The following is a 21,823-nucleotide window of genomic DNA, read 5'->3' as shown; positions in this document are numbered from 1 at the left end:
TGTGAATCAGGGCTTCTGTGCTGAGACGTACATCCCACTGCCTGAAACTCAGACTCACAAGTGAGTCAGCAGTGCCCCACCTAAGCAGGGATGGAGGGAAAAACACTGGGAACATTGCAGGCTCAAGGCACAGTGGGGATGTTTGAATCCCGAGAGAGATCTTTTGAGAACATAGAAGAATTAATTCCTCTAGAGCCCTTGCGGGGGCTTACAAGATGTTCTTGCTTCTCAGGCCAAGCAGATGAGGTATGTTTCAAGCAAAGATGATTTCAAGGTGGCCTACTGCCAGCTCTCATTATTTGAAGAGCCCAGGAAGTTCCTCCTGATTGCTACCTTAATTATTCTTGCTTTATGCCCTTTCATTGATTCTTCTATAGAATGACACAAGAGCTAGGACTTTGTTTTATTCACCATAGTATCAACAAAGTCTAGATATATGGTTGCTGTAAAATATATGTATTTAACAACTAGTGCAGCACCGGTCAGAATAGACTCTGGCTGGGGCACTGAGCAGGGGCCAAGTGGAAAGAGCCCTGGGCTTGGGTTCTAGTCTTGGCTTTGTGGCTAATATGCTTGGTGACCTTAAGCAAATCACTTGACTTCCCTGGGCCTCAGTTTTCTCATCTTTAAAAAAGGGATATTTGGACTAGAGTTTGCAAACTCATTTGCCTACAGGATCAGGCAATTAAAGTAAATGAGAAAATCCAATAGGGTTGTCCCTGACTGTTCTGTGTGGACTCCCTCTAAACAGGCAGCTGTTGCCTGATGGAACTACTGGTCCAGGCAGTTCAGAGCATTTGACTCCTCAAGGGATGCAGAGAATCTGAATGTTTATGTGAAATCTGGTGTTTAAAAAACTGTTTGGGTTAAACAAACATCTCTAAACCAGTTTCACCCATAGACTAGAGGATTTGAGGGGCCCTCACAGCTCGAATTTTCTGATTCCAAATATGTGTCTTTCAAAGAAGATCCTTAAGAAATCATCTTAGTTATGGGGATTTCAGCACAAGGGAATGTCTGTGTGTGGGCCCATACTTGTATGCCACTGGGCTTTTGGCTCCCTTCAAATGACACTCTCCTGGTGGTCTTCCCCCCCCCCCCCCCCCCCCCTCCGTCACACACACCTGCAGCAGACTGCTTGCTCTCAGGAGCCCAACGCTGGGCCAGATGGAAGATGCTCCCTGCTCACTGAGCTCATCAGCAGTCATAGGCTGGCCATGCCGATGAGAGAGCCCTTCTCTTACCCTCCGTGAAGGGAAGAGTGGCCACAAGTAGGGGTGAGATGGAGGCTGGCTGAGTCAGGCTCTGGGCTTCGCTGCCTTCCCTGGCTGGCTGTGTCCCCAGGCTGAATTGGAACCAGGAGTCAAGCCCACATTATGACCAACCTGGAGCCCTCCAACCTGTCTACATTAGTTTGCTGGGGCTCTGGGGACAAAGTAGCACACACTGGGTGGCCCAAACAACAGAACTGTATTGTCTCACAAGGCTGGAGGCTAGGCATCCAAAATCAAGTTGTCTGTGAAGCTGGTTCCTTCTGAGGACTTTGCGGGAAGGATCTGTCCTAGGCTAGTCTCCTAGGCGTGTAGATGGCTTGGGACTCTCCCCATTCCTCTTCCCTCAGTGCCTATCTGTCTCTGGGTCCAAATTTCCTTTTTTTGTAAGGATGCCAGTCGTATTCGATTAGGGCACACCTTAATGACCTCATTTTAACTTGATTACCTCTGTAAAGGCTCTCTCTCCAAGTAAGGCCACATTCTGAGACACGGGGGAGTTATAGGACTTCAACATTTGCATTTAGAGGGGACACAATTCAGTCCCTAACACTACTCCCTCAGAGTCTTTCACTCATTGCTTTTAAGCTCCAAAACCTAAGTCTCCTCCTTACACCCCTTACCCGTGACAGCTCAGTGCTTACAGGACATACAGGCCTTGAACCTCAGGTAATAACAGAAGATGTCATTTTATTCTGTGAGATACTGTCTATACGATACTTTTTATCCTTATATCAATAAAAATTGTAAGGCTTTATACTGCACTTGGGAGATGCCAAATACCGTGCCAAGCACTTTACATGAAGTAATTTTTTGAATGTCCACAACCCCCCCCTGTGAAGAGGTAACATTATTTACCTCACTCTACAGATAAAAAACTGAGGCCCAGAGAACTTAAACTTTCCCAAGTCTGTAGTAATTGATGGCGTTGGGTTTGAATCTCAATAGATTGGCTCCGGAGGCCAGGCTTTTAATCATTGCCAGATAGCGTTTGGAAAAGACAGGAACTATTATTCCATTATTCTCACTGAATAGATGAGGAAACTGAAACCAAGCAGCTAAGTAACTCATCCAGGGTCACAGGGGTAAGAGGCAGAGTAAAGGCAGGATTCCTGCCCTAGAAGCCACGGGCTTCCCTCGGAAGGAACCAAGTGTCCTGCCTCCCTTACACAGGCCCACAGGTAGTAGGGCCAACTCCCAATCTCTAACCCCTTATTTGTGGTTAACTGTCCCCATACCGCCGGGTGAGTATGGGGCACGAAGGAGGGGAGGCACCTCCTTGACTTAGATCTGACCTCCCAGTTGCTTCCAGTTCCCCAGACCACCAGCCCCGAGGGTTGAAGTCTAGGCCCCGGTCTGGGAATTTTCTCACCCCGGGTTAGAAACGGGGGAGGGCGGTGGGGGACGGGCTGGGCGAGGCCGAGCCGCCCAGGAACACAGAGTATCATATTTCTCGCAACCCGCCAATCCTGAACGCAGGAGGGCGTGGCCACACCTGGGGGCGTGGCTGGACGGCGGAGGGGGCTGCGGCGTCCTGGGGCGAGGCTCTGACGTGATCTCGGAGCACCTGGGCCGGGCAGGTAAGGGCCGGTGCGGGACTGGGAGCGGACCCCGCGGTCCCTACCTGCGCAGAGCCAGGTGTTTCTTACCCAGCCGGTGGAGGAGCGCGGTGGCGACGGACGATCTTAACTGGGGAGTTGGTTCGGAGGAACGTCCGCTTCTGGCAGCCGGATTGAGGAAAAGGTGGGGACGCCAACTTCTGGAGACTGGCTTAAGGGGAGGGAGAACACACCCGCTGGTGGAGAAGGGTCCCCTCCAGGGTTTGTGGGGTGAGGAAAGTTTGCTTAAGGACATCTGTTTGTTTGGGGATACCATCTGGGGCTGGGTGTCCGTCGCTCTGCTCCAGGTGGTTTTTGGACGGGTCCTAGCCCTAGAGAGCTAGGCCCTTCCCAACAGTACCCCCCAGCCCCACTTCTGTTGACTCCCTTTCCCTCCCTGCCCAGCTGAAATGTACTGCTCTCGGCCTCTACCCGCCCACCATCGGGTAGAGCTCAGGTGCCTCCACCTCTCGGGTCCTACCAGCTGTATCCCAAAGAGGGCATTTCTTAGGCCGGCTCGCCCTTAATCCTGGTGGGTGTCTTGGGAAATTGAGGGTAGGGACGGCCAGTAACTTTAGCCAGTGTGTTTTCTCTCCTGGAATTTGTTTAGCACAGTCGAGCCCTTGGCCCTGGCCCTGGGAGACACCCGTGAATTTCCAAGTAGCCAAGCTAGGCCCTGGGGAGGGTGGCGCCGGGTGTGGTCCTCTGGGGGTGAGGCCCTCTTGCCTGAAGGGGCTGGAGGGCGGGTGTGGAGAAGTGAGGAAAGTCTTCCAGGCCTGGCTGGAAAGCAGGCCCGGGGTGCCGCTCTTTACAGGGAGCGAGCTGTGTGGAAGAGGGGTCATCCCTGCCCCATCCCTGCCCCAACCCTGCTCTCTTGGTGGATGTCAAAAGTGGAAGCCAGGGAAGGGAGAGGGAGAAGGGGTTTGAGTAGGGGTTGGTGATGACTGGTACTGGTCTAGGAGAGTCCTTTAGGGTTAGATGTATCTATAATGCATAACACCAGCGCTCAGTACCCTGTAGCTCCCTCTCACCAACCCCCAACTTTGATCAAGCAGGGAGGAAGGGCATAGGAATTATGGCTAGTGGCCCAGAATTTACCCCTAAACCGAGCTAAACTAAATGGAGGAAAAACTGAGGAACTTGGAAGATGGCATTTCAGGTCCCTCCAGGAGGAAGGGAAAAAGCAGGACCATCGCTGATGCCTGTCTGCAAGAAATGAGGGGTGTGTTTTACTCTGAGTAAAACCACTGACAGTTGAATCTTGGCTTTGGGTTGGTGGTGTCCCTGAAAACTGGTCTGGGCAGGGGCTGCAGAGGTGCAGTAGGGATGTTTATAGGGGATCTCTTCCCTTGAGTAGGGGTGTGAGAGAGGATGGTTCATGCCTTGGGGAGATTGAAAACTTCCCCACGTGAGGGGAGTGGATGGGTTAGCATCTTTGTTCTTTGGCTGGTTGAATACTTGGTGGAGACACAGGCCTTGAATTTCACTTTGATGGCAGCTAGAGATACCAGGGATGAGTTCAGGTAGGCTAGGGTAGTTCTATGGGCATTGGGATTTGAGTGGTGAGAGTATTTTGAAAGAGAACTCTGGTTTAGGTGTGTTTGGGGTGGGTGTCATGCAGCTCCTCCCTAACCACTTCATTGGCCCTCTGTGTTGCTTGGATCTTTGTTGATGTTTTTGGTTTACTTTCTTGGTGTATAGAAGGGAAGGACTTAGAAGTCTGAGTGTAGTGGCAGGATTTGGTACAGCACACTCTGACTTAGAAGTGTTGGGTCCAGCCCCCAGGTAAAGTACTTTTCTGTGCCTCAGTTAACTCAGCTGTAAAATGGGGATGATAGTAATACTACCTCCACATCATGAGGATGAAATCAGACACTTAAGTAAAACTGCACATAAAAACTGTAAAGCCTATGTAGATAAAAAGGGTTGTTGTTACCATGGTTTAATTAGCTGAAGGCCATCATCTTTTATACCTTCCAATGGCCAAGAAATGTCTTAGATTCCTGTGGTTAAAAAATACTCCTTGTGGTGTTTGGTTCTTAAGTTATGAATCAAAACATGTCATTGTAGGAAAATGTGGATCCTATATGAAAGTATATAGGCAAGTATAAAATTCACCCATAATCCTATCACCAGGTTACCATTAAGAACTTCTTATTGCATTGGTGTATTATTTCTTTCCCTTTTTTTATTCTATGTGTGTATGTATGCAAGTGCATGTTATGTTACAAGATGGAGACACTACTGTCCAGTCAATATGGTATGATGCCTTTTCCCCCCTTAACTACCTATTTAAACATTTTTCCAAATCCAGTAAAAATTCTTCAGATGCCACGATGGCTGCATGATGCAGCAGCCTATGAATGTTTTGTTAGCCATGTTCCTCTGTTATTTCAGTTGCTTCCAGTTTTTTCCCTCTCTGCCCGTTTTTATCATCTTCGTTACTGGGTGGCAGGTGGAGGAGATCTTGGCTGACTTTCCGAAGATGGACAGGGTTAGCCCGGCTGGAGGTGGGGCCTGGAGGAGGAGGCTGGGGCAGGTGCCATCCTATGTGGTGCCATGTTGGGAGAATGGTGAGAACACAGGGCTCTAGATCTTAATCTTCGATCTCCATGGGTGGCTGCGTCTCCCTCCCCATCTCTATGTGCAGTTCCTTGTGTTGGCCTGGTTGTCTTAATTTTTTCTTGATGTGCTGTGGATCAGCTAGGATGAGGCCTTTTCTTCAAAGCCCGTGATGCGTCAAGAGGCAGAATTGACGTGTCAGCAAGGCTCAGGGGAGGGACTGACCAGTATTGCAATAGAAATTCTCAAAAGTCCCTCACTAGGTTGACCAGTTTGCTGCCCACTTCCCTTTTCTCTTTGTTTTTCCCTCGACCCATCCCCCTCACAGAGGCCAGGACTGAGGACGAGGAGGCTAGAACTTGCCCTGGGGAGAATATGCATTCCCTCCTCCTTGTGAGGTAAATGTTCTTTGGGGTGTGATGGCTTGACTTGCTGCCCTACAAAGCCACCTAAACTAAGGCCAAGAACTTGGGGGTGGGGGGCACTAGAGCCACGTCACATGCCCACTGTGAGCTTTGCTCCCAGGGGGAGAGTTTCAGTTGCAGGACTTGGTAACTGGGTCAGAAGGCTCAGGTGAGAGCAGGTCCAGCCTTGCTCCTAAAGTGCCAGTGGCCGAGTTGGGTTTGAGTTGGGTTTGAGTTTTCTCCGCTTGTTGGGTACCTGGCTGGGGAGAGAAGTGGGGTTACGGGGGCAACCGCCTCAGCTAAGCTCCTCCAAGTGGGAGCCCCCAGCTGACTCAACTGGTTTGGTTTCCGAACTGTGATCCATGTGGGAATCTTTCTGGTGTGAAGGTGACTCAGTCATGTCCCTTTCCTCATGCCATTATGGGGTTTGAGCAGCTCCAGCGTGGATTTCTTCAGGAAGTCTGATGAAAACATGGTGTTTGGTAACTAACACTGTGCTTGTCACACAGGAGCTGACGATCAAATATTTGTTGAATGAACATTATTTTGCAGGCATCTCTTTCTCACCCGAGCTAAAAAACAAAGTCAAATAAGAACACCAAAAGAGCTAGACACAACATCCCAGGCAACCAGTTGTCCAGTGATGGTCTTTCCTTTAGGCGCCCAATCTGGGCAGGCTTTTGTTTCCCCGCTGTGAGTGCTGGCTACTGCTGGATGTTCTCTGCTACGCTTCGCTCTGCCCTTGTATTTTTATGAGAATCAATTGCAGACTTTACCCAGGCTGGCTCCTGCAGCCAATCAGTTCATCTCAGTCTCTGTGGGTAGATAAACAGACCCAGGGTGAGGAGGCTGCCCTGGCAGGGCTTCTGAGCTTTCTCAGACTCAGTTACAGGGAAGGGTTCTCAGGCTTTGTCTCCACTGCTCCCAAGCCTTCTCCCAGACACTGCATTGTCTTGTGGATAACCAGCTTGGACCCCCCCCCCCCTTTTTTTTTGTACAGAAACTTTGAGTGATCCAGAGAAAGGAAAGCTGACTTGAGGCCCAGCTCTCAGATCCCCGTGGATACACTGCCTGCTCATCTATGTAAGTGAGGACTTTGGAACCAGGACCTGTCCCTCGCTTACTTTTCTCTCATCACGATGCTGTCATTTCTTACGAAAATATTCCCACTCGCCTTAGTTGTCTAAAAAGAGAGTGTGCCTCAAGTTCTTGCCCATATCCTCGCTGTTTCCGTAACTTTTTTCTTCCCTCTCCTGAGATGAGATTAAAAAGAGCAATTTCCCTTCTCTTCCAAAGCCCTTGGTACTTCACGAAGGACTATGTTCCAGTAGGGATGACATCATCTTTTTATTTTTCTGCTTCAGGATTTAAACAGAAGAAATGCGATCTACTTACGTGATAAGTCTGATTTGGCTAGAGCATGAAGTATAAATGGCTTTGGAATAAGAATCAAAAGAACCTTTTAACCTCTCTTCTTTTCTTCCCCAGCTGGCACAGTTGATTCCCATATTCAGTTTCTTGGCAGTAATCTAATGAAACTGTAGCCCTATCAAGCGGGAACAGTGGCTGGGAACTTTTCCCAGGGGCTGGCCTAATACTCCTGCTTTCTCTACTTCTCCCCCCTCCCCCCAACCCAGATCATGGCCCTCCACCCCCGCAGAGTTCGGCTGAAGCCTTGGCTGGTGGCCCAAGTGGACAGTGGCCTGTACCCTGGGCTCATCTGGCTACACAGAGACTCCAAACGCTTCCAGATTCCCTGGAAACATGCCACCCGGCATAGCCCCCAACAGGAGGAAGAAAATACCATTTTCAAGGTAAACGTCTTCTAGAATCTGACTCGAAATGTTTTCCAGTTCTCTCTGACCTTTCTGGTTCCTTGTTCTGTTCTGTTTTCAATTTTGGCACGAGGAATGTACTAGATCTGTTGCTGATGCAACAGAAAGAATGTTTATGATGTAGGGGGGGAGCAAACTTAGCCGGCATAGTAATTTCTCTTGTTGGGGCACGTCTGTTATGGTTGAGGTCATATATTCTTTCCCATCTTTCCCATCGGTCAAAGGTACTCAACTCACAAAATCATGTCCCAAAGGATCCCTGGTGCAGTTGCCTAAACTCCTGGAAGTGTGGGTAGGATGTGTTTGTTCCTAGAGCTCCCAAGGGTCAGCCAACAATTGACACTTCCCCTTCATTCACTAGGTGTTCTGCTTTGGAGGGAGGTGCTTGGGCCAGGGAAATGGTTATCCAGACCAGGGCAGAACCTCTGAGAGTGAGCATGCCCCTAACATGGCCTGGAGGGTGGGTCTTGAGGGCCCTCTGCTTGTTTTTCTTTTGAAATTAAAATATTTTGCCCCATCTGTAACCTCCACTTAAAAGATGACTTAATTACAAACTTTTTTATTCTATAAATATGTTTTCTTAAATAAAGAATAGCTCTGATATGAGAGTTATTTTGCTTAACTGGAAATAAGACTTAATCACTTGGCATTTTACAAAATTAAAGTGAAGCCAAAGTCTCAGACAGAAGTAGGTGGGAAACTGCTCGTGGGAAGGGTGTTCTGTGGTTTGTAATTCTGAAGCCTGTGCCTCTGATGCAGAGCAGCTTCTCTGCACTGGTCAGTCTTCCACCTCTTGTGTAGCTTTAGTTTCTGCACCCTCAAGACATGGAGAAGTGAGTTTACCCATTTCTTCCCTGACTATAAGTTAGAAATCAGAGGTAAAATCCAGTCCCTACCCTGGGCCTCTCAAGGTTGATGCCCCAGCGTTCTTGCTGAGATTGTAGTGGGAAAGGCGGGCGCATATCTCAAAGGAGGGCCATCCTGGAGTTGTTTCCTGCCCAGCTCAGTTATATTAAGCAGAGAGACGAGAGGTGGAGAGAAAATTGGCCCGAGAGTACTTAGCAAGTAAAGAAATGCTTTTAATTTAAAAATTACATAATGATGTAAAAGTGATAAGGGGAACATCTGTAAACCAGCATCCATTATTCGAGCTGGCATCAGAGGGGGAATGGGCCTGCCTTGGCCCAGCTGGTCTCTCGCTGTGGCCCTGGTCTGAAACTGACTTTGCTGTTGAAGCGTCTGGTGGCAGCTGGCTGTCGGGGAAGAGGCTGGTTCCTGAAAGCCCCGCTCACGAGAGTGATCTGTGTGCTTAGGGCTTAAGGAAGTCTGTGGGGAGCTACTTTGTCTTATTTATATCTGTGTATCTGTTTACAGAATGCTAAGAGAGGGCCTTGGGAGTCAGGAGAAGAGGGAGGTGCTTTCACAGATCCCAAATTCTGACAGGCTTCTGGCAGGATGTGGGGTGTGGGGAGTGACGACTAGCATTAAGTGAGTGCCTACTGTATACCCTGTGACCATTATCTCATTTAGTTCTCGACAACTGTTTAAGGGGGGGCGTCACCCTCATGTTGTAGATGCGAAAGCTGAGTCTGAGAGAGGCTACATAATTTGCCCAAATCACACAGCCAATAAGTGATGGGGCCAGGATTTGAACCCAGGCCTGTCTGGTCCCCCATTTTCATACAGCCCTTTCTGACCAGCAGTCGGAAGTCCTGGCTTCAGATCCTGCTACCATCAATTGCACGTGTGGTCTTGGACAAGTCACATAATCTCTTTGGGCTTTAGTGTCCCCTTCAGTAAGATGGGGATGAAACCAGTCTTGCCTGCCTCACAGGATTGTTGTGGGAATTGAGTGAAATAAAGTGTGGGAAGGGACTTGTAAATTACCATACAAATGCAGAGACTATGTCCATTTTAGGTAGAGAAATAGGGGCCCACCCAGTGACCAAAATCTCAGAAGCAAGACTCAGAATGGGTTTGAACAAGGAGTGATTCTAGATCACAGTGATTGCCATGTGGTGGGTACCACTCTGCTGCCTCAGCCTTGGGTCCTTAGCACCACCTGATTGGGCCCTGGGGAGTGGCTGTGTTGTGAGCAGGAAGGCTGGGGCTGTGGTTCTGGGTTAGTCTGGCTGCTCTCTGTGGAAGGGCAGGGATTTGGGGAGCCACAGAAATTTGCAGACCTGGGCCAAAGTCAGCACAGTGTCAGCCAGCTGGGTGGGGCCAGCGGGGGAGTGGACAGCGAGCATCAAACAAACAGAGGGGACAACAGCAGCCAGGTACCACCAGGCACAACTGGAGACGTGCCTCTCTGACACTAAGGACCAGTGAGGTTGAAATCCCCTGCAGAGGGCTGGATGGAATGGTGCCTACTGAGTCGCCCACCCAGGGCAGCAACTTTGTCAAACCTCTTCATCCCATACTGCAAAACTAGCGGAGGAGCCCCTGGCTCTGGGAAAATGGTAAGAACAAGTGAGTGACTTGGAGGAGAAGGATTTAGATTAGCTATTGGAGGAAACTGCCTCATGATTCTGAGGCTCTGCACGGAGTGACTGAGGGAGACCAGAGATCTCAAAGGATGGGGCAGAAAAATTCCATTTTGGCTTGAGGAAGAAGCCTGTGGTCAGGAGCAGAGGCAAGGATTTGGGACTGGACGAATGATATTCCCTATCCACTGGAACAAGCAGGTGTGTGCTTCCTGATCCTGAACTCTGCCAATGATACCCCCCTTTTCTGCACAAGAACGTATGTCACACTCCTGAAGAAAGCGTAGAGATCTGAGAATACATTTGCCGTGGGAGAGGGCGGACCTTCCGTGAGCAGAAACATAAATGCCTGTTAGCCCTGGAAATGGAAAACCAGAGAGGCGGGGCCAAAGTGGTCTTAGCCCTGGCCACCAACCACTGGTGTTTCCAGCAAAGTCTTTCCACGTGGGAGTTTGAAGACGTAGGGAGAGGCAGGGGGTGTGAGTTTATTAGGACTTGGGGCCCTCAGCCTCAAGGTGAAGCAAACTGAACCCCCAGAGTGTGCTTCCTGCCTTCCTACAGGCTGTTACCCCTAAAGGCACTTGGTTTCTAAAGTTATTTGGGCATCGGATTAAAGACTGACAGGGGACCAACTAAGTTAAAAAGAAACTACCTGAAATCCTCTCTCTACATTTACCATTGGCATTTTGGTGTGTATTTGTTCCAGACTTCTCTTTTCAGCCCTTCATTATGGCCATTGTAGTCTTGACAGGTGGTGCTGGCACCAACACTTGAGATAAGTCTCCTCTTTTCAAAAGACGGTATTTGTGTGTGGCTTTGTTTCCCTTGGGCCCTGCCTTGCCTGGTCCCCAGGGTGGTGTTTCCTGCTGCAGGCTCTCTACTTTGGGGTTGGGATGATGGGGCAGTCAGGCTGGGGTGTGTATGTCTTGTCTGTATGAGGGAAGGTGGGCACACTTTGCAGTTTCTGGGCCACAACAGGCACTCACTGCAGTTTCCTATCCTTCAGGCCTGGGCCGTGGAGACCGGAAAGTACCAGGAAGGGGTGGATGACCCTGACCCAGCTAAATGGAAGGCCCAGCTCCGCTGTGCTCTCAACAAGAGCAGGGAATTCAACCTGATGTACGATGGCACCAAGGAGGTGCCCATGAACCCAGTGAAAATATATCAAGTGTGTGACATCCCCCAGCCCCAGGGCTCAATCATTAACCCAGGTGAGGACCCAGCTGCTGGGGAGAAGGCTCCGGGCTGGACCCTTAAAGAGACAGTTGACTTGAAAAATGCCTTGCTGCCAGAGTTTACGACTGGTAAACAAGAAAGCCTTTCCCTAGGAAGGGCCCAGAGAACAAAAGACAGAAACTCGGCAAAGTCTTCCTGCTCACTCAGTGGAACAGTAAAGCATTAGAAAGTAGAGGGAGTATAGAGTTCTGTAAAAATAGCTTCTCTTGGGACTCAGCACTGAGAAGAGAGGCCAGATAGTTCAGAATAAAGAGGGATTAAAACTTAGAAGGTTTGAGTTCTAACCCTGGTTCTTTTCACTTCACTACCTGTGGGACATTGAATCCAGTCCTTTGAACTTTTGAGCCTCAGTTTCTTCCACTGTGAAACCTGGGCTCTCAGCTTTCCTGCCTACTTCAAAGGCTAGTCTGAGAATCAGTTGACATGACATGTGACAGCTATTAAGTTCTCTTTATGAACGATGGGTGAGTGATCATTTAATTTGTAGGTCACTTTTGTTAGAAGAATACTACCCAATCCTCCTATTTACTCAATGTTTAACGAGTTCTGATTATGAGCCAGATAATTGAGACTTGGCCTCCAGTGAATCCAGTGAGGCCCTGCCATGAGAGAAGGGTCTGTCCTCACATTTAAGCTTACAGAGGAGAGAAGTTGCAGTCCATGAGTCCTTAAAAAGGGTGCTAAAGTGTAGGAAGAGGTGTAGAGTAGGAATTAAAAGATTTCCAGGAGAAGGGACTAGGGTCTGCAGCTCCTGGATAGGAGAGGACGAGCTTGCACTCGGGCTCTGTAGGAAGAGTTGGAACTGGGGTGAACTCTTGGTTCCCACTCTTTGGCTAGGGCACTGGGGGTGCACACTGAACTCACTGGCACTCCCTAGCTGGCACAGTGGGTCAGCTGCAGGGGTGGCAGTGCAGCCTGAGCGGCCCACTTACGGGCTTGTATGTCTGTTTCTTGGGTAGGATCCACTGGATCTGCTCCTTGGGATGAGAAGGATAATGATGTGGATGACGAAGATGAGGAAGATGAGCTCGACCAGTCACAGCACCACGTTCCCATCCAGGACACCTTCCCCTTCCTGAACATCAATGGTGAGTAGGGGCAGTGGGTGGCACAGAGGGATGAGGAGGTTGTAAGGGGCTTTGACTTTGCAGCTGTTGACCGCTCAGCCACCACTGCACTGGGAGCAGTGACTGGATTTTGAGGCCAGGCTGCCAGTCTGTTAGCAGGTAGGGGTCATAGGCAAAGGAACGCCTCAGGCCCAGTTACCCCAGTGGGGTGGCTTCTAGGCAGAGAGAGCATCTTCTGAATCTTATGTGATAATTCAGAGAAATTAAAAATTTAAATTCATTCTCAGTTCCACATGCAAATATATCAGCTGTTATGAATTTTGCCGATTTCCATCAGGTCAAGTGCAGACATCATTTTCATGAATTGTAGACAGACTCTTCCACCTTTTCTCTTGGTATAAATTTTCTGTCACTTGCTTAACAGGATCTACTCTGCTAAGGCTGTATCATGGGAAACTTGCGACTTCTACAGCTCTTAATACTAGGCTCTGATAGAATTTATCTACTAGAGGCTTTATCTTATTTTTTTTTTAATGGACTTTTGGAATTCAGCTTCCTAGGAAAAATGAGTTTAGAGGCTGGTGGGTCCCTGTGTGACACAGCAGGTACTGAATCTCCCATTACACATCCTGAAGATGCTCAAACACAAGGTGTATTGCCCTTCCACAGCATCTTCACTTGAACTGACATGCTCCTGGTCACATGACGTGCATTCAGTTGAGCAGCTTTTCACTGCCTTTCTAAGTTCCATCTGGCTGCTACGGGTCAAATGACAGAGACTTGTGCCACCTAGAAAATTTAGTAAATCAAGATGATTCCTTTAGGATTTTGGAGTACCCTACTCTAGGTGAGGTCCCTATCTTTGAGAGTCAGAAAATGATTCTTAGCTGTCTACTTTTCCCCCTTCACTTACCTTGTCATTTATAACTTTGCATCCAAGTGATGAGTAAAGAAAAATATCATAATACTCTCTCAGGTCAGTATGGCCACAAGCTACAGTCCCACTTAGCAAAATTTTTAGAGTTGGACATTTGGAAATATGAGATCCTCTCCCAAATCCTTGGTTGACTCAGTCAGTCATTCTCACCCCTTAAAAGGATGCAACCTATTTCCAGGATCCTGATTTCCTATTTCTTTTCACATTTTATTCAAGCTGATGTTGTGTGGCCTTATGTCATGGGCCATTTTGGATCCTTTATGGAAACATGAGCATATATTGAATACAAAAAAGTAAAATGGGTATGTAGATTCAGCCAGACTTGTACACAGAGGGTCAAAGAAACATTAACCTCTGTGATTGCAGAGCTGTTGGGCAGAGGAAGAAGAATTATTGAAGAATAGATGCCAAAAAGATGAGGCTAGGAGGAAAAATCTGTAGACTTTGGAGAAAGCCAATTTTGACAATAGCAGGAAAGTAGGATGGGCTTTTCATTCTCTCTCTTAAAAGCTTTAACTGGATCCTTTTGAATAAATAATATTCTTACCTGGTTTAAAAGTCATAATGGTACCAAAAGGTAATCAGCTGAAAGGCTTTCCTTCCATCCTGTCTCTGAACATCCCAGTTCCTTCCCTGAAGGAGACAAATCTTTCCAGGTTCTTGAGTATCCTTCCACATGTTTCATGCAGGTAAACGTATTTGTTTATTTTAAAAGGAATTTTTATTCATTAACATTTACTTGAAGCTAATCAACTAATTCAGTTGAGTTCACTTTATAGAAGATAACCAGCTTCTACTTAATTGCTGGGTTCAGATTTTGCAACAGGGAACCTCTCATTCATGTGCATTTTAATTTAACCCCAGAGAAAACTCACTTGTCTGTTAATCATCAGCAAATGCATGTTTTCAGAATTATGAGTTTGAAAGAACTAACAAGATTAGGAAGCAGAAGCAAGGGAACCTTACGGCTTTTTGTGTTTGTTGGGGGAATCATTGACGGGCTGCCACATTGAGTCGTGGGACTCTTACGAGTTGACCTTTCAGGTTTTCGATGTGCTTGTGTGCGGTGCCCCTGCCTGCTCACCCACATCCCTCTGTTCTAGGTTCTCCCATGGCACCAGCCAGCGTGGGCAACTGCAGCGTGGGCAACTGCAGCCCCGAAGCAGTGTGGCCCAAAACCGAGCCTCTGGAGATGGAAGTGCCCCAGGCACCCATACAGCCTTTCTATAGCTCTCCGGAGTTGTGGATCAGCTCCCTCCCAAGTAAGTGAGCCTTGGTTTTCTAGCTGGGTCTTCAGCTCCTATTATAGTCCATTTCCTGCCCCACCTTCTGCCTCTGTGTCTTTGCCATGTATAGAATAGTCCCCCAGGGAGCCTCTGTGTCTGGTTCCTGGCTGGCTGATGAGTCACCAGGGAAGAAGTAAAGAAATACAAGCCCATACCTACTTGGCCCTGGGGATGCTCTGATTGGTTGCAGTGCAGCTGTTGGTTATTCACCTCTTGGGTGGGTGGGAAGGCCTGGGTTTATCAGTTTGGCCAGGCATTTGGGGACAAGGCCAGTTGTGGGATAGGGAAGTTAATGGCTTTGGATTTGGTCAAGGAGGCTCTTGGATTTTGAGAGGCTTTAGGACCCAGAGAAAATCTCTTTCTGAACTGGGCAGATACAGCTCAGTGAAGAATCAATGCCATTGCTCCATCTCCCTTTCACAGTACACGTGGTGGGCGGTGTGAATACTAACATCTTGTCCAAGAGGCTGATAACTTTGATAAGACTTAAAAGGTTTCAGTGTACACTTGCTGAGTGAAAATTTACTTTGCTGTGAACTATGTCCTTCTATGATCTATTTTTAGCAGAGATCAACAGTGAGTGCTCATATGTATACTTTTCAGTACTTGTTCCTCCTGTATTTTTAAACAGTGAGCCAAAAATGGTACACAAACCAGGTGCCTTAGTTTTTAGCTCCTTCCAGTGCCTAGTGATGTGAAGACTCAGTCCTTACAAAATGGGGAGATCAGGACCCAGCACTTTGGTTGGAGAAATTCTAGCTATTAGGGTGTGGTGACTGAACAGAGATAGTATAGATGGACTTTGAATTGTTTGCTTCAAGGCAGCCTTTTGAGTGACCATTCCAGGGATGTGTTGATGTCTCCCTTTATTCCAGGAAGGATAACTATAGCAGTGGCCTTCCTGAATGCTGGTTGAAAGGTGGCTTGATCTTGACGGACCTGCAGAAGTCCTAGGGATGGACAGGCAGAGCAGCAGGGCAGGAGTCTCACTGTCCTCTCTCACCTTGCAGTGACTGACCTGGACATCAAGTTTCAGTACCGTGGGAAGGAGTATGGGCAGACCATGACCGTGAGCAACCCCCAGGGCTGCCGGCTCTTCTATGGAGACCTGGGTCCCATGCCTGACCAGGAAGAGCTCTTTGGTCCCGTCAGCCTGGAGCAGGTCAAGTTCCCAGGTCCAGAGCATATCACCAATGAGAAGCAGAAGCTGTTCACCAGCAAGCTGCTAGACGTCATGGACAGAGGACTGATCCTGGAGGTCAGCGGTCATGCCATTTATGCCATCAGGCTGTGCCAGTGCAAGGTGTACTGGTCTGGGCCATGTGCCCCATCGCTTGTTGCCCCCAACCTGATTGAGAGACAAAAGAAAGTCAAGCTATTTTGTCTGGAAACGTTCCTTAGTGGTGAGTCTTTTCAGATGATTGAGGATGGGAACTGCTCCCCAGAAGTATGTCTTCCTCCTTCCTGCCCCCCTTTCCTGGCTCTGCAAAGATCTTAACCAAGAAATTTCTTCTGCAGGAAGTCAAGGTAGAAGAGAACCTTGACTCTAAAAGTGACCTGGGCAACAAAGAAGGTTGTTCCACTGCAGAGCTATGTATTTGAAGCCAGTTTTAGGTTGGCTGTGGCTCCTTTATTGCCAGAAGAGGGAGACAGTCTTGTCATTGCTCCCCAAATTCTACAAGCTTCTCCTTAACTTTGGAGGGTGACCCTGTTCATCAAAATCGGCAAAACATATACTCTTCTCATTTGGGACATATCTGAGTGGCAAATTCAAGCAGACATGTTTAGAGAGAGCACTGAGATGTGACTTTTCCAGTGTGATTTGAACCCCACGTCTAGTTTAAGTGATGTCCGATGGAATTCTCTGAAATGATGAAAATGTTCTATCTTTGTGTTGTTCAATATGGTGGCCACTAGCCACGTGTGGCTATTATGTAAATGTGACACATGTGACTAAGAAAGTATTTAATTTTAATTAATTTAGATTTACTAGCCACATGTTGTGGCTGGTGGCTACTATACTGGACAGCATGAAAGAGGGTATTTACTGAGTAGATATGGAATGACCTGGTACACTTAACTGCTCTTCCACATTCTGCAGATCTTATTGCCCACCAGAAAGGACAGATAGAGAAGCAGCCACCGTTTGAGATCTACTTATGCTTTGGGGAAGAATGGCCAGATGGGAAACCCCTGGAAAGGAAGCTCATCTTGGTTCAGGTGAGAAGATAATAATGTGTCAACAATTCTTTGCCTTTCTATCAGTGCTTTAGCCTCTAGGTCTGGGATTGAACCCTGAGTGAGGAGCCATGAGCCTGGGTGAGTTTTAATCCCATCAGATGGGGTAGCGACTCAAGCTTTGTACATTGTACAGTAGGACCAGGCTGGAGAATACCGGGTCTTCAAAGTGGAGGAATGCCTGATTCAATGGAGACCTTATTCTCTTACTGACATTGGAGTCTTGCTGAAACCTAACAGGATATGACTCTTTCCAGCTCTTTTAGAAAAACCTTTTGAGTAACTTTTAAGAACATGTTCTTATTTGAGGAAATGGCAGCAAGACCACTTGGATTTGGCTGTGGATTTGTGCAACAGGACAGGCAATACATGAAATTTGGGTAAAAGTCTTGCTAAAGAAGCAGTTATTTATTTAGGCATATGATGTGATGCTACATCTAGGTTCTTTACCTTCATTTGAACCAAATTCTAAAGTGAACCTTGGCAGGATGGTCCAGAGAGATGAAGGCATATTCTGCATCTAGAACTTAAGAGTGGAGGGGGGCTTCCCCATGGCCTCACTGGTCCTTCGTTCAATCTTGGATTCCTCCTGCTGTTTAAAAATACCCTTTTATCAGTAGATACTGGTGTGCTCTGTGTTCTGAACAGGTCATTCCAGTGGTGGCTCGGATGATCTATGAGATGTTCTCTGGTGATTTCACACGATCCTTTGACAGTGGCAGTGTCCGCCTGCAGATCTCAACTCCAGACATCAAGGATAACATTGTTGCTCAGCTGAAGCAGCTGTATCGCATCCTCCAAACCCAGGAAAGCTGGCAGCCCATGCAGCCCACCCCCAGCATGCAGCTGCCCCCTGCCCTGCCGGCCCAGTAATCACGAATGCCATCTTCCTTCTCTTTCTTTTTTTTTTTTTTTTTTTACAAGATTGTACATAGGGATATTTTTTATTATTCAGATTTAACTAGCTTTTAAACCTTTCTTCTTTCTAACAATGTTAGTACTCTCTGACTCTCCAAATATGCCTAGCTTGAAAGTTGATTTAATTTATGGAAAAAATCACCCTTCATACTTTTTTTTTAGACCTCCCAATGGTAGTGTCATGTAGAAGGAAATCTGGCCTGGGAGTTTGCACACCAGGGTTCTAGCTGCAGCTTTGTTCCCGATGGTGTGACCTTGAACCAGGTCATTTAACCTCTGGGCTTCAGATTCAGTACTGTTCAAGTGAAGGAGCTGGAATGATGCCTGAAATAATGCCAGCTTTAAAACTCTGACTTGCTGACTTCATTCTCCTTGTACAAGGCAAAACTGCCTGGAACAGAACCTTTCTGCCTTGTTCTTACACCACATTTTTTTCTTGCTTTCATTAAAGTCCCCTCAAGCACTGATTTGTCCAGGATTGATCTCCGTTTGACCTGTTCTGCTAGTATAGTAAGCCCGCTCCCTGGTGGGGGAAGTGAGAGGGAGGGGTGCCGGCTGGTTGCTTAGGAACCAGGCTTGATATCTAAATAGAAATAGGTGCCAAAGTCTGAAAGTCATCCAGCCTGTGGAGTAAAAGCTCATAAACTGAGCTTCTAAAGGGAAGCTGTTGACATAGAAGGCTTAGGGATTCTGTAGAAGAACTGGTTATCAGGTGTGCAGCTTGTCACCTCTCAAATACAGGCATACAGCGGAGAGATTGTGGGGTCAGTTCTGAACCACCGTGATAAAGTGAATATTGCAATAAAGCAAGTCACACCAATTTTTTGGTTTCCCAGTGCATATAACAGTTATGTTTACATTCTACTGTAGTCTGTTAAGTGTGCAATAGCATTATGTCTAAAACTACAAATGTGCATATCTTAATTAAATAATGCTTGATTGCTAAAAAATGCTAACCAACATCTGAGCCTTCCGTGAGTTGTAATCTTTTTGCAATAGTAACAGCAAAGATCATAGATCACCACAACAAACATAATAATTAAAAAGTTTAAATGTTGTGAGAATTATCAAGATGTGACACAGAGACACGATGTGAGCAAATGCTTTTGGAACAATGGCACCAATAGGGTTGCTTGATGTAGATTGGCTACAGACTTTCAATTGGTAAGAAACACAGGACATGCAAATTGCAATAAAGCGAAACACAATAAAATGAGGTATGTCCATACTGCTGTGTATGTGTGTGTGTGTGTGGTAGATGAGAGTACAGACCTGGTGATAGCCTTCGAAGAGGAGAGAGCTCTCTTTCTCTTTTTTTCCTGCTTTGAGGAAGACCTGGGAGTGAGCTGGGCATCCAGAACAAACTCCTCTGACTACAGAGGAAACAGGGACCATTCCCCCTCGTATGGAGATTTTTCCAGTCTTCCTGTCACTTGGATTTTTTGCACTTGGGAAAAATGAGATGTTGAATGTGCTGGCTGAGCAGTGCTCTTCTGGGAAAGGCTCACTTAGCACAAACCTGCTTGTCTCCCTTCCTGGTGAAGGTAGCTGGGTGGGAACCATTATGGTGAAGACTGGTGTAGAACCATTATGGTGAAGACTGGTGTATGCCACCAACTGGTCTGATGTATTAACTTTTGTTTGGTCTCTGACCCTTTTGCTCTTTTCTTTTTAAAGGTGAAATTATACGTAATTTAAACTTGAAGACCTAAATGGAAAGCAAGATGCTAATCTCTGGTTGCAGGCCCCCGTCCTCTGGAATACTGATACCTATTTGTGCCATGTTAAGAAAGTCCATGTCTGGTCTGCTACCCTTAAACCAAGCCACCTCCTACTTGCTCCCGAAGTGGAGCTAGCTGAAAAGTTGGGCCAGCTTTATTTCAAAAACCATAAGCTCCCCTTGATCACAGGTGGCAATGGGACTTATTTACTGAGAATGCTGTTGCTGAAGTGTGACCAAGGGAAAACTGGGTGCTCAGCTGTGAGCAGAAGTTGGGCTTCTAGAGAGCAGGAGACAGGCAAGGTATAGAAACTTCATATTTTGGGGGCATTTTGTTGAGTGGGTGAAGTGAGGGATTTGGTCTTGATGTCTGGCTGCCTCTGTCTGTATCTGCATAACTCAAACTGAAAAAGAACCCGCAGTAAATAAATTGGGAGAGAAGCTGTGGGATCTACGCTGGTCCCTTCCCATTATTCTGTGAGATGCTAACAGCCAGGCTGTCCACCTGGATTGGGGCCCAGATAATGTGAACTGGCAAAGTGTAAAAAACAGTGTTCTTAAGTGCCAAGAAGGATTGAACTTCTAGTATGTGACTCTAATGGGAAGTTTATGAATATATCAGAGGAATGGATGAGTGGTTTTAACTCAGTATCTGCTTGACTACAAACTTGCTGAAGGTAGGGACCGTTTGCCTTGGACTTTGCTGCTCTTAGCACAATAGCATCATAGCTTCTTCCTTGTTTTTTTTTTATCCTTTTCAGAAAAGAACACTGGGAGAGTGCACGCAGGGCTTTCCACTGATCTCCCTTAGTGCTCCTTCTCTGGTCCTGATGCCGGGTGCCCTTTTTTTCTTGGAAACTGTCTGCTATCGCCTTTGGAAGCCCCAGCACTCATTCCCTTGGTGTTTTCTACTTCCTTACCTTCACCTTGCTTAAGACTGGGAAGGGAGTTAGATGGTGACACCGGCTTTTCATTTCCTTCACTGTCCACCCCACTAACCTAGATTAGCTGTAGGTGTAAATTGGGGGTGCAAATGTTGGACCTGGGCTGGTCCCTTGCCCATAAAACTAGGTCCCTGGCTTTATGTTCCCATAGCACCCTATACTTCCTCTTTCAGAATAATCAGTTCCCTTCTAATTGCTCAGCATCTGTGTCCTGCTTGACTACAAACTTGTTGAAGGTAGGGACTATTTGTTTTGGACTTTGCTCTTCTTAGCACAGTGTCTAGTACATAGTATGTTCTCAAATATTTATTGTTAGAATAAATGAACTAAACAAGTCTTTCATTTTAGGAACTGATTGCTAACTACCACGGAAAAATCAAATAAATACGAATAACAAAGACATTCTAAAATTAATTTCTAGTCTCTGCTTTTGACTGCCTCTGAGCTAAGAATCAACGTTAGAGTGGGAATCCCTACAAGCTGGTCCTCCTTCCAGGCTGGCCCCACCTTTACTCCACAGTGGTCCTTTTTCAGTCTGAAGATACCACCAAGGTAGAGCCAGGAGTGAAACTTCCAGTATAGGTGCGCACAGTTCCCTTAGCCTCTGCCCTGCCCATGTATCAGTAAATTTGGGCCATTTCTTCACATAGGAATTTTCTCAAGAAATTCTTTCCCTTCGTGGTATGGGTCATTTTGCTGGGAATTAAAGAGGTGAAAGAAAATTTTTTCTTCTTAATGACCTAACTGAAAAGCTTCTTCATCTCTGCCTTATGCGAAGTCAGCAAACTGAATTCCTACAACTTGAGCTCCACAAAGGTGGGGTTTTTATCTGTTTTATAGGCTTTGATAACACCAGCGCCTAGAAGCGTGCCTAACACGTATTTGTTGGGTGAATACTCATTCCCTTCACACCCTGCCTAGAGATGGCAAACCTTGGCCAGGTCACTTGTCCACCCACTTCTCGGAATTCAGCCTCTCAAATTTAGGATTTAGACAGATGAAAGTAAAAACAACAACAAAATTTTGCAGCACTACCCGCAGGTGAGGATATTATGCAAAACACGTCGCTGGTCTTGAGATAACTTTCGTTTGGAGGGGAAAATACATTTCTCCAGAGACAAATCAAAGGGTGTTTTAACGCTCTGTGCCCCGCTTGCACATTAAATGGGACGCCAGACTTAAGCCAAGGGTAGACCAGGGCCAAGGGCCGAGCCGAGCGAGGGCGGCAGCCGGTTACCAACTGCGCCAGGTCCCGCCTCCTTTCGTCCACTCCCGCCCCTTCCGCTTTCCTACGCAGACGGGCGGGGCCGGCATCTGTCTG

General features: G+C 47.2%; 1 protein-coding gene across 1 annotated transcript; it reads left to right on the top strand.

Annotated features, from left to right (window-relative positions):
* Positions 1 to 2,807: 2,807 nt before the first annotated feature.
* IRF6 (interferon regulatory factor 6) lies at positions 2,808 to 19,066 on the top strand. Its single transcript, XM_006180740.3, has 9 exons — positions 2,808 to 3,014; positions 6,836 to 6,918; positions 7,473 to 7,649; positions 11,163 to 11,367; positions 12,352 to 12,480; positions 14,500 to 14,658; positions 15,693 to 16,085; positions 16,784 to 16,902; positions 17,569 to 19,066. Exons 3-9 carry the CDS (start codon positions 7,476 to 7,478, stop codon positions 17,791 to 17,793), a joined length of 1,404 nt encoding a protein of 467 aa, XP_006180802.1. The 5' UTR covers positions 2,808 to 3,014; positions 6,836 to 6,918; positions 7,473 to 7,475; the 3' UTR covers positions 17,794 to 19,066.
* The last annotated feature ends 2,757 nt before the right edge of the window (positions 19,067 to 21,823 follow it).

The sequence above is a fragment of the Camelus ferus genome, chromosome 23, assembly GCF_009834535.1.
Source record: "Camelus ferus isolate YT-003-E chromosome 23, BCGSAC_Cfer_1.0, whole genome shotgun sequence".
Taxonomy (NCBI): domain Eukaryota; kingdom Metazoa; phylum Chordata; class Mammalia; order Artiodactyla; family Camelidae; genus Camelus; species Camelus ferus.
This window is presented reverse-complemented; position numbering and strand designations above follow the sequence as displayed.